Source organism: Solea senegalensis, linkage group LG4 (genome assembly GCF_019176455.1).
Source record: "Solea senegalensis isolate Sse05_10M linkage group LG4, IFAPA_SoseM_1, whole genome shotgun sequence".
Lineage (NCBI taxonomy): Eukaryota > Metazoa > Chordata > Actinopteri > Pleuronectiformes > Soleidae > Solea > Solea senegalensis.
Genome location: NC_058024.1, coordinates 16,676,354 through 16,689,510, shown reverse-complemented (window position 1 = coordinate 16,689,510; position 13,157 = coordinate 16,676,354). Strand labels below are relative to the sequence as shown.

General features: G+C 39.7%; 1 protein-coding gene across 2 annotated transcripts in view; it reads left to right on the top strand.

Annotated features, from left to right (window-relative positions):
- The window catches only part of LOC122768291 (metabotropic glutamate receptor 4-like), a 155,259-nt gene extending 143,428 nt beyond the window's left edge, over positions 1-11,831 (top strand). For both annotated transcript variants that reach the window (XM_044024178.1, XM_044024177.1), the window contains exons 10-11: positions 7,668-7,914; positions 10,032-11,831. In XM_044024178.1, the coding sequence (XP_043880113.1) occupies positions 7,668-7,914; positions 10,032-10,081 (297 nt within the window). In that variant the 3' untranslated portion in view covers positions 10,082-11,831. The remainder of the gene's footprint in view (positions 1-7,667; positions 7,915-10,031) is intronic.
- The last annotated feature ends 1,326 nt before the right edge of the window (positions 11,832-13,157 follow it).

The window sequence follows — 13,157 nt, the reverse complement described above, 5'->3', positions numbered from 1 at the left end:
CAGAAGAGAAAAAGCTGGCCAAGTGCAAAGTCCACATAATTTTTAGATTGTTGCACATCTTAAATCATATGTCAACAGCGGCTAGGGATATTATCATGCTCTTTGTTTAATCATCCCGTCTCCCCTCTGAAGATGAAAGAGAATTATACAATCAGAGAGAGACTGAAATGCTTTTTTGGAAGATGAGGTAATCCATTAGCTGTCATGACTCTGAAAAGTAAAAAAAAAAGAAAGAAAAAGGGATTGGATATAAAAAGAAATACACTTGGGTTTCTTCCTCCAAATTTTAAGAGTCACTCATTATGCTGTAGAAAGCTGTACACACAATGGTTATGAGATGAGTTCTATTTTGATCTTTTAGAAAACTTGAGCAAACCCTGAGCAATGGTAAGATTAAAATGGGAACGTAGCTGGAGGGGAAATGCTCCACTTTTTATTTTATTCACTTGAGATAGAACAATCGTATTTAATATTAAGCTTTGAATGTAGAGTCAGAAAATACTTAACACTCACTCATAAGGTAACAAATATAGGTTGGTGAAAGGAATCTTGGTTTTTAGTTCTTCCAAACTATGTTTCAGGTCTTAATATTCCGCCAGATTTAAAGATTGGTGTATTTATACCATCCTGCCAATGGAGCCACATTAGAAATCAATAAACATGTTGTAAAGGGCAGTTTAAAACTATATATGTTGTTGTTTCATTTGGTCTTTCACTGCCCAACCTTTCACGTGGAACAAAACGAACCCAGTGACTGATTCCCTGAGCTGTTACATAAACATTGTTCTTACTTAAGAAATTAACATGTCACAGCATACACACCCCATAATCATCATACTGTAAATGACAGGCCCCACAAAGGATCGCAGCCCACGTTGACAGATCTTTCAGAGCAATTAAATGCTCCTCTTCCTCTGGGTCTTGATTTACCTTATCTAGTCACCGATGCTCTCATCACTAGTTTACAGCAGGTCCTTGCCTCAGGATCACAGTCATTTATTTGTCATCTGCTGCCAGGATAAATGTAGTGAATGCCACGCGAGGCTTTCTCTATCCTTCCAACAGGGACACCTGGTATCTATCTATGGCGCATGATCGCTGAACTGTGTTCTAGCTTCAGAAATAGATGTGACACCTGCTTACCTGGAGAAAGAGTCTAAATCAGCAGCTGTCTCTAAGACAGAGGCAGGAGGAGGAGCGTCGCACAATAGTGTGCATGGAAATAGGCTCCGGGACAATGGTCTCAGTTCAAATTCAATCAGCTCCCAGGAAGAGTTACTGCCACTGCAGTGCATGAATGGGCTGATGAATTGAGTGGTGTTGTTTATTTCTCTGTGAAGTTCCTCTCACACCATTGTCTCTGTCAGCTCGACAACAGAAAACTGCTGTTAGTGCACTAGTCAGACAAAAGGAGGGTTTTGCAGGGAGTTTGACATAACCAGATGTCAGACAGGAGTTTGCTCGGGGTGCAGCTTTTTTTTTCTTTTTTTTTCTTCATCACATTTCAGTGCTAAGACAAACAGCATAATTCACATTAATGTCCCACGGGCCCAGTAAAACATAATGAAGACTGATGCTACAGAGGGAATTTAGCAACATCTTGGACTTCAGAGAGCAGTTGTTGCATTAATTAGGCCTACAGCACAGCAGCCCTCGGCGTGTTGGCTATTGACCTCTGGTTGCTCCAGTAATGGGTGAACAGACAGTGAAGCTAATCAAGGCCAAAGGATTGTGATCTTAATAAATGACATCCTCCCACAAAGGTATATTATTGTGTCCCCTCAGGCTGATATTTGTTTATAAACTTAATTAGAACGCAATTATAGTGAATTCTCATCCAGCAAGCCTCTCTGCTGAATGTTTACACAGCATGCTGAGAAATACCCCGGTAGCTTGCTGTAGAATGACAATTATGCACTTTGAATGAATGTGATGTTTGCATCCTGAAGCAGAATCTCCCCAGAGTTTCCTGTTTAAAATAGCACTCGTTTATATGGTTACAGTTATTAACCCTTCGATTAATCTTATGTAATCAAGTTATCCCAGACATTCACACTCCTTTTTCCTGACATGTCTTTTCTCTTTGCTTTTTAACTCCTGTCTCATGCATCCACACTGTTTTTTCTCTCCTCCCCATCCTTTAGGGAAGAAAGAAATTCAGTCCTTAAAGGATGCTGAAAAATTTGTTTGTGCATTTGTTACCTAGAGTGCACTACTGCGACACCTTACTGCTGGGATGTTCCAATAACCCTCCAGTTGAAAATGCACAAGAGCTCAAGTTCTGACAGGAACTAGAAAGAGAGACAATATTTACTTGGTGTTAGCTTCTCTCCACTGGCTCCCTTTACAGATCAAAATTGAATTTAAAATCCTCCTCCTCACCCACAAAGCACTCAATCATTAAGCCCTATTATACCTTAAAGACCTAGTCGTACCTCATCATAGAGAGGTAGAGCCTTCAGTTACGAGGCTCCTCTCTTGTGGACAACTATTCCTTGCTTATGCTGCTGTAGGCCGTGACTGCTGCACTGAGCGTTCACTTTCTCACTCCCTCCCACTCTGTATGAATATGTCATAACGACGCAACATGACTAATGTAGTTCGTCATCTTCTCCAGTTTGTGCGTCTGCTCTCTGTCCTGTTTCTGCAGGTACCTGTGACTCCTAGGCTGCAGGATCCAGCTGTAGTTGCGAGGCTATTATTATAAGCAGTAGTAGTCTTACATCATCATTATTATGACGTGATTAAAATTGACAATTCGGAACAATTCATGTTACTTCATATGACATAAAAATATTTAAAACCACTGCTTACACACCAACACACAAACCAAACAAAGTCATAATTGCTAAATTAGGATAAAGTAGAACAGTCTAAGGGAAGAGCTTAAGGAGCCGTAAGAGCTCTTCTAAGAGAGCTGAGCCAAAAGATCAGAATCTTTTAACAGAGCTGGACTTCCCATCACTACTCTCTTCTGTCTCTGTGCCCCCATCTCTCTTTCCTTTATTCTCCCCCCTTTTTGTCCCCCATCTCTCCTCTGCCTCTCATTTTTCCTTTCACCCCAACCAGCTGAGGCAGATGGCTGCAGATCTTTGATGTTTGGTTCTGTTGAAGATTTCAAGGGATTTTCTTTTCTCTCTACTGATGCTAAGTGCTTGTTGTTGCGTGAACTGTTGGGTTTCTCTTCTCCTCTCTCTCTCTCTCTCTAATATTTTAAGGTCTCTGTCTTACTATGTTAAGTGCCTTGAGATAATGTTTACTGTTCTTTGGCGCTATACAAATACAATTTGATTTGGCTTGATATGATGCAGTTATTAATGCTGATGTTTCCATAAGCATTACAGTGCCGCTCTTTTACAGAGCCCTCCAATTAATTACTTTGAGATTACTTTATTCTCAGAACCACCTTGGAGGTTTTACACCAAATGGAAAAAAACCTGATATTTTTTAAGTACTAATCCTTATTACTGACAGTACAATAATCTGTTCAAACCAGCGCGTCTGTGGACTCAAAGGAGAGGGGACTGTGTTGTGGGTGTCCACACAGATGATTAATTTGCCTCATTCCCTCATAGCGTCTTTCCTCCTCTTCCCCCTATAAATTAGGCATTTTGGACAGGAGCGTATCCAAGAGTTTATGACTGAACCAAAGAGTCGGATTCATTTCTCACATCTGAATTCAGAGAGGTCTGGACTAGAGAGTTAGGTGTTCCTGTGTATGGGGATAGGATGGGGATCGTTCTGCTAATTCCAGATTCAGACTTATTTGATGTTGAAGTCATACACGGACTGTAAATACTGTTAATACTTAATATTCTAAGTTATTTGAGTCCTGTTTTTCTGTGTGTGATAGATTTAGAGGTGCATTGCATCTTAACACTGCTCTACATTCCACTTTGTCTGGCAGTAAATGCAACAATTTATGGTTATAATTGTTGCATTTGTACTCTGTTTTTATGTATTTTTCTTTATCCTGGCAAATTAGATATACTCCTATTCTGCTAAATGCTGTCAATTGGCTTTGGACAATCTGTGATTTTTTTTTTTTATTCAACACTTGGCGTCTATAATGTTGCCTTCTGGATTATCTCTCTGGTCCTCGTCCGCCAAGGTCTTTTTGGATGTTACTCTCATATCTTTCTGTTGTACTGTAAAATTGTATTGGGTATTCTGTGTTTGCTTTTTCCAATTGTGTAAAATAAATATGTCAAATAAAAAAAAATCATAAAAGATAGCAAGAGCTGAAAGAGGAGCTACCAAATGTGACCATAGTGGTAATCTCAGGGCCGATAATCTGCTTGAGAGACTCAAGCAGATTATTATCTCATTATCTCACAGCAAATGGAAGAGACCAAGAGTTGTTGCTATTCTTGGGTGAGAGTCAACTGAGATTTTTGTCCCTTTTTTTGTTTATATGAGTAACAGCTTGAGTTCAACAGTCTCTCCCTCAGGCAGCAGTGAAATGACCCCAGAGAAGTCCACTGGTTAACATTCCATACAGCTGGGGAGAACCACTGCAGCTGTCCCTCCATCACACTGCCTCAATCCCTCCATTCTTCTCTCTAGCCAGCAGCCTCACATGGCACCAGGGCAGACTGAGATGAGATGGAGATCCAGTTTGGAGTGAAAGCACCACAGAGAGCCACGAATAATAAAAACAAACAACATATTCAAAGAGAGGTCACATCTGCACATCAGGGAAATGTTACTGAGCTTTAATGAAAAACCAGCCGGGGCCTATGGGAGGTTCAATCAGTGGTTGAAAGGAACTCAGCCAGAGATATATTAACCTACTTTAAAGGTTAAACCATATGTAATATTTACATTAAAAAACACAAAGCCTTTAAACCAGAGCACATGGTCCACAGTGATACCAAAATCTGACTCGCTGCAGATCATAATTAGGCCAGTGAATGATCCTGCATCTACTGATTCAGATCACTCTCACCCACACACGTGTTTTATGATGAAAATCACTCTGCAGAGTAAAATAAGACACATACTCTAGCTGTTATGGGGGTTTGTTTTGATATAAGGAAAATGATGAAAGAAGAAGTACTCTCTGCTCGAGGTGGTGTAAAAGTCTGAAGAAACCCAGCTTCAGAATAGAGTACGTTTTTTTGGATTTTCAAAGTAGAGCTTTAGGACACTTTAGAAACTCAGTTGACCTGAGAGGAATACGGTTAAGAGGGTTAATATGTTGTCCACTTCTTTAATTGTCATACAACACTTCACGTCTATAACCCTCAATACAAAAAAATATACATTTTTAATAGGGTTTCATATCCTTAAATACAAAAACAGGAACTTTTAAACTTAAACTTTAAATCAGGGCATTTTAAATTAAAAAAGGGAACTTTTACATGACAATATATATTAATAATAGAAGCAGCAGCAGGGAACAAACGCAATGGGGTCACAAGTGTGGCGGTGCTGGAAACACGATGTGATGAGGCGCTGGTGGAACGTGTTGTTAGTGAGGAGAACTCTGCTCCACCAACCAACGCTTCCTCTCTTACTTTATTGTACATGTTGGCCATCTCTCACGCCCTTGAATGAACTATTTTTTTTCCCCACCATGTGAAACGGCATCATTCCAAAGTAAAAGGTAACGGCAGTTATATTTAGTGGATTTGGCGAATGTTGCAATAATTGTTGGCTGGTGGCAGTTTCCTCCCGCGCTGATGCGGAGTCAAGTCGAGCAAACTGTGCCCGGTGATGGACTTTGAGGTGAGACTACGACTTGGTGGCGTGGCTCTCCCTGCTTAGTCATCACCTGCTTGTGACAAAGACGACATATGGCCTCGTTTAAATCCTTCAGCTCTCCAACTTCCCCGGTTTTGAAGCCAAAATGTTTGCAAATTGGAGAGCTCGCAGTCTTCTTAGAAACTAAGTCCACAATGCCTCTGTATTAAAGTGCCTCTGTATTAAAGTGCCTCAAGCATAACGCCATGGATTTTCTTTTCAAAATAAAAGTCTGCTTTACAGCAAAATAACAGCAATATCATGTCATATATCAGCCAAAGGCTATAGCTATACTAATAAAGGTTAAATAATAATGAACTAAATAATACATAGATATAAATATTACATAATATACAGTGCATAACAAATGGATTAGATCACCACCCAATGTAAGGTTTATGCCACAGCTGCCCTAAAGTAACAGCATTGGTCATTATCCAAATATGTGTTTATGTTTCTGTAATGGTTAGTTCACCAGTACTGTATGTAGAAGCTCTTTAACCAAAATTATATTTTTAAAATACAATTATTCTTGTTATCCATGAATTTTCAAACATACACTGTTTAACAAGAAATAATTGTAAAGCACATTTTTGTTTATTATAATGTTATTTACTTGAAGACGCCCAGTGAGTCATCTCAAATGTGGGTATAAAAAGGTGAAGTTTTAAACAGGTTTTTGAAAGATTTCCAAAATATTTCTACTTCTTGTTTTTTAAGAAGGGGTTAAAATTAATTAATTAATTAATTAATAGGGGTTAATAGATCCTTCTCCTGCATGGTAAAAAAAACAAGTATCTCCAAGTTCAAGCAGGAGCCGTGTGGGTGCTGCTGTTATTTATGTAATGTTGGCAGAATGAGCTGAGCAGGAAACTCATTATTCCAACTTTTACACTGGTGGCTGTACAGCTACTTATACAGCAATTTAACTCAGCCTTTTTTCTCTTTGTAGTTCACACTGTATTTGCAGGACTGTCAACAAATATAACCACACATAAGTGTTTGTGTCCATATTGGATTTACTTTAAAGGTAGTAGTGACAACTATCATAAATCCCTGACCTATGGTTGGAGTGTGAAACAACATGACAAGATACTGCTGTTATGACAAGGTAGAAAATAATGGGCGAGCCTCAAAGCTTGTTCTGACTTTGATGGGAGATTAAACAAAAAAATAAATAAAATAACTCTAGCACCTGCAGTATATTATCATGTCAGGCCATCTGCAGGTCAGCTGGCCTGTTGCAGAGAATACAGACCGTAGTATCAGTACGGTAAAAGCTCTCTGAGAGAATATTCAAGTTCATTTCTCTCCGATGGCCAGTCCAGCTTTTATATTGCGGTCTGATTTTTAGAAAGCTTTCTTGCGTCTTTAAAGCTTTTCCAAAGATGACTCGTTAATTTGCTGCAGCGTTAGAAATAATTAAAATGGACTGAGGGAGTAGAATATCCGGTGTCATTCCTCCCCCAAGATTTATAGGGAATGGCCACATGTAAAAGGTTCATGAGCCTGTTTCCTTTTTCTATGTGTTACGAGTCACAATAGGACACAATTCTTGTGCATTAGCAAACTCTTGTTCAAGTTGATGTGACGGCCATTTTAGAATTAGAATGCGTGAAAACAAAACAATCAAGCTGGCCTTTGTTGGCTCAGCACACACGCCACAAAAGCAGATGAGATGCTGAATTACAACAAATTTAATTACATCACTCGCATGAAACAGTCTCAAAGTCTGTATTGGACGAGAAACTGCTTCACCAACAGCTTGGCCGACAAATGGGTCACTGAATGTTCTAATTTGAATAACACATAACAGCTGTCATTGTGGCTGCGACAAAAATTGAAAAATATGCATAATCTGGAGCTAAGAAAACAAGCTAAACTGTTCATACTGTGTATGTTTGGTGTTTCCCCTCTTGCAGATGTACATCCAAACAACCACGCTGACCATCTCGGTAAGCCTGAGCGCTTCAGTGTCCCTCGGGTTGCTTTACATGCCAAAGGTCTACGTGGTTCTCTTCCACCCGGAGCAGAATGTGCCCAAGCGCACACGCAGCCTCAAGGCTGTGGTTACTGCTGCAACCATGTCCAACAAATTTAACCCCAAGGCTGGACTGAGACCCAACGGGGAAGCCAAGACTGAGCTGTGTGAAAGCCTTGAAACGCAAAGTAAGAACACAAATGAACACAGAAAGAAAACCCTCTAACTGAGTCCAACAGTTAGAGGGTTTTCTTCCTTCGCTTGGGCACGTTTCTTTTGTTTTTTTTATCATTGTCTGTCTCTAAAACGATTTTTTTCACAGGCAGGATCCAGAGTATGACAGTACTTATACCCCATTCCCAAAAACATTTAATCCTGGGTTAAATCAGGTCGAGTGACTCAGTCAGGTTTTTTATCTGCCTATAGGCTTTATTGGGAACAAAACACCCAGGTGAACACCACACGCTTCTAGCAAAATCATTACCATTAATATTTGTGAGGGGTCTTACTTTTTAAAACAGCACTCGATATAACTCATTTTATCGATTGAATCACCTAAATGACCGCCGCAGAGAAATTGAATTAAAAAATAGTAACCATCTTAACCTTATCTCTGAGGGTTACGGTGTTGTGTTGTTGACTGTTTTCTTCCCCACTAACTTTATTTCCAGCCTGTCCGTGACATCACACCTCACACGTGGGTGATGCAGGGGGTTAAAAAGAAAGAAAGAAAGAAAGAAAGAAAGAAAGAAAGAAAGAAAAAATACTGAGCAGACAATCTACTGGCAATGGGAATGGTGTTAATTGCTCTTCCTGGGAATGGTGTTCTTTATTATTTATTTATTTATTTTGCGTCCCCACTAATTTCATTTAGGCTTCACAAAAAGCATCTGTGGGCTTGAAGTGACCTCATTTAAAATGTGTATGTAGACCTACAACTCAGAGTTTAAAACTTAATTGGTCACATTACTGGGAATTATCGATGAATGATTGCGTTTAATTACACAATAGTACATTTTTATAGCTTTGGATGCCAGGACAGTTTTGTGTGTGAAAATAACAACACACTTCAGTTTTCAAATTAGTTCTATTTTGTGTCCACCTAATAAAAATATAGTTAAGCAATTACACTTTAATGTGTTTTAGGTCACTGATACATTTTCAATTTCAACATCATTGAGTAAAACCATAAGTCATTCAACTTCTTAACCTACTAATCATTTGAAGATGGATATTCGCTGACTGCGGCTTTAAAATGTGGACATTGGGCTACTGTTTATCAGTGTAAATCAGTAATATATGACAACCTGTTAAACCTGTAGCCGCGACTCTGAATTTAAAGTGAAGTAAATGATGTGTTCAGCATGTGAGTCAGCAGAAAATTGCTCGTGTAATGTCCAAACCATTCTTCCTCTGCTCGGCCCTCAGGTGGGGGCCGATATCGGTCATGTCTGTCATCAGAGATACCGACCCTCCGTCTGGTCTACACTAATGAGGACTTGAGCCTGTTCTTGCGTATTTTGAAGAATTGTTTACTCCTCACACTTCAAACCAGCAGCAGACAGAAATGTTTACTTAAACAAAAATAAAAAAAAAGAGACCTGACCATATTTACTGTTAACACAAAAGCACAAATCAATATAAACTGTGCGACAATGCACTGCAGCAACAATGGCACGCTGCTGAGAGGCACCAGCACAATGGCTAAACAGTGCAGCATTAATGCCTATGTGGCTTTAAGCTTTGTTTGTCGAGGGTTGATGGAGCCTTTTGTTACTTTAAGTGGCAAGAAGGCAAAGACACAGAATTGATAGCTAGCAGCAATTTATTCTGATGGGGTTACCATTTGCAGGGGCCATACAGTGCATGGCTATTTGAATAAGCACCATTTGTCATTGTCATAGCCAGTGTGGATATATGGCTTGATGAAATTGAAAAAATCCTGTCTGGGCCACCACCCACGACTGCAGAGATCTGGTGGCAATATGTCAGGATTTATCTGCTCCACCTCAGCGGACCAGCTAACACGGTCTGGGGAGACAAACTGGCAAGTAGAGGTCGGATACTAAAATGAAAATAAGGTGGGGGAGGGGGAGTGTGCTTTGCCCCACCCCCCCAATTTGCTGCAAGTAAAACAGGATCTATACAGATTGCAATATGGCCAGAGAGCAAAGAGGTCATTATTGAACACACATGTTCAGTTATTCATCTTACTCAGAGCCACACACAAACTAACACATATCCTGATCTCCCTCTGAAAGGTCACCTAAGTTCACCTCGGCTCAATCTCCCTTTTCTCTTTCAGCATTCCCAACAAAGCAAACCTACATCAGCTACAGCAACCATGGAATCTAATCTGAGAGACAGAGGCTCTTATCATAATTCAGGATTTCCACCCTGACAGATGGAGAGAGGGAAAAAAAAAACATGCAGTGGAACTTCACACGGCTGAGAAAGGGAAAAAAAAGAAAAAAAAAGATGAATGGATGTGTCATTGTATGGGTGGAGATGTTGCCCGAAGACATGACAAGCTGAGGAGAAACCACAAAGAGGTGCACGGATGGACAAAAAACCCAAGACCAGAACAGATAAACAGTACATTAATAAAGGTTCCATCTTCTGTCTGCCTCACTAGAATATACACTCTCACACACACACACACACACACACAAAAGAAAAATACTTGCATGGCAGAGACCTGGAGACGAACGGATGGAGATTTCCTTTTGAGTGTTTACATTTGAGCTATGCCCACTTTCAAAGACGTCTCTGTTTCCCTGAGCAGCACTGACTTCAACTCAACTGTAATCAATGATATGTTCAGGTGCTCTCAATGTTGTCTATTAATCTTAAAATCCACAAGGCATCACAAGGGGAGTGATCATCACCAAAAAGGCACGAAGAGGTGCTCCATGGATTTCCAAGAAGGATTTTATTAATTTCCTTTTTTCTTTTCTTTTTTTTTTTGTCTCTGAAAATCAACAACTCTGTACCCGACCGTGGATTTTTATTCCTTGTTTTCCGAGTTTCCGTTCAATCAACAAGAATGACGACGCGCGTGAGACAATTTCCGCTGATTTCGAGCATGCCAGTTTCAACATCCTGTGTTGTGTTGTTAAAAAATAAATACAACAAAATAATAAAAAAGTGAAAATGAAGAGCAACAAAAAAAAAATAAAAAAATCTTTGGAATGCGTTAAAACTCAGTTGCAGCGTTGTTAGCAATTGTTTGGGCTTGAGCCTATTCTGTGCGTTAAAAAAAAACAAAAAAAAAAACTGTTCTCCAATGGTGAAGGTCTAGTGAGTGATTGTTTATCTGTGCTTAAGTGAGGCCATGATCTGTATTACCAGCTAACCCAAGACTGCCACTGCCCTCAACATACCTGTGTGTGTATTAAAGCAGAAGCTCCTGGCTAAAACAAACAGCATTTAAAGCCAGGAGAGCTTCCTCCGAGCAGTCATTCAGGATGACCCTCCCATCACTGCCACCAGCTCCTCTCTCGGTCACATGTAGCGTAAGGATATTAGGAAAGGAATTAAGATGAAGCATGCCCTTGAGAGGATCTTGCAATATGCCCCTGGAGGTGATATCCATAATGGACCAGCCACTGAGAAAATTCATTATGGTACATGTCCTCCTCAGGCACTTTCAGATATGAGGAAGGTGTCAGGAAGTTGTAAGGTTTTTCCAACAAATGAAAATCTAATTTGCAAAAGTATACAGTATCCCAATCCATCAGCCCCCCGCTCACTGAACAGATTAATAGCCGGCTTTGTGCAGTATAAAAGCCTTCTAATGTCTTGGGGAAAATACTGTGGGGTCATTTGTGTTGTGAATTCAATGCTGCTGCTCCTCATGCCTCCCTCTGTATTACTTTCAACACCATTTGTGTTGCTGAATAAAATGTGAGTGCTGACCAAATTAAATGGCAAGTTAATGTATGTTATTAAATAGACTGATGATGTCTGCTTTATGTCCTGACATATCCTATGGGGAAAATGTACAAAAAGATACAGTGCCTGGCTATCAACCTATGTACTTGTAAAACGTCATGAAAAGTGTCTGAAGCATGTTTATTTTACTTTCATTTGTTTTTATTTTATACAAAAGTTTTATTTCTATTAAAAATGTTTTAAAATTTCAGCATCTGCTTTCAGGTTTGTGAAGTTTGGTCAAAGTTGAGGCCTTTACACTGTTTTTTGTTTTTCTTGTTGGACAGTTTATTTGCATGTTAATCTATTTTACTCCAGCTGAACTTTTCACATCAGAGACAAAGCTTGTTTTGTTTGGTTTTTGTTCACTTCCACCTCTGGTACACATCTAACCAATCAGAAAACATGTTGTTGTCAGTAAAGGCAGACTGCAGTCCGGATCTGGACCAAGACACCATCCTAGCTGGACCAGGACCTGAATCACTCCGGCAGAAAATCTGCAGGTGGTGCTGTACCTCTCTATAAGCTAGTATATATTAAATCAGTTTCCCGTTGACCTTTACGTCACAGAAAAACAAACAGCGGTGAGATGGATCATGCTGTGACTGTATGTTTCGTACCTGCTGTACATGCTAATTTTGACACGTAGATATTCATTTTATTTAATCGGGGGAATCCCACTGAGATCAAGAACCTCTTTTTCAAGGGAGTCCTGGCCAAGATAGACAGCAACACATACAAAACACTCTACACAGTTACAAATGTACGCAGTTAAAACACAAGCAACAGACAAATAAAAGGAAAACAGATTCAATTTGCAAGCAGATTATATTAGAAAAACAAGTGCATGTGGTTGCTGTGCTGTCCAAAGGAAGACGCCGTTGCAGTATGATTTCGGATAACCCTACTGCAGTTTATACGTCATCTCCTCCTTCCGCCAAGTCAGACTCCAGTCCGACTAAGACTAGCTCGACTTTAGTCGGACTAACGTGTTTACATGACATTAAGAAACCAAATTATCGTCTTAGTACGGCTAAAATCGGACATTTAACATGCATGTAAGTGCACTGACTTATAAGTGCCACATTTCATGGCACATTTGTATTTCAAGTGGTGCAAGAGGTCCAGGAAATGTAAACCAATTACAGGCGCTGTAAATAACTCTGATACTCAGCCAATCATATCAGTGAATTGGGGCCACACTGCTTTTTTTCTTGTGGTTCTCTTGTGGCTTAATCTTGCTGTCCTTAATGTGAATTGTGGAGGGTTTGATGAAATTCACCTCAATGTTATTCACAGTTTCATGGCGTTTCTTTGTGCCATTGTTGTGCAAAAGCCCTCAGTTTATTCAAAAAGTGAGGGCAAAACATTCCTTACATGAACATATCAGATTTTTTTTCTGATCTTACTCCTGATATAAGAATATTTGCTTCACTTTAAAATAATGTTTGCGAGTCCAGATGAACGACAAGAAAGACAATAGCTGTCATCCTCTGAA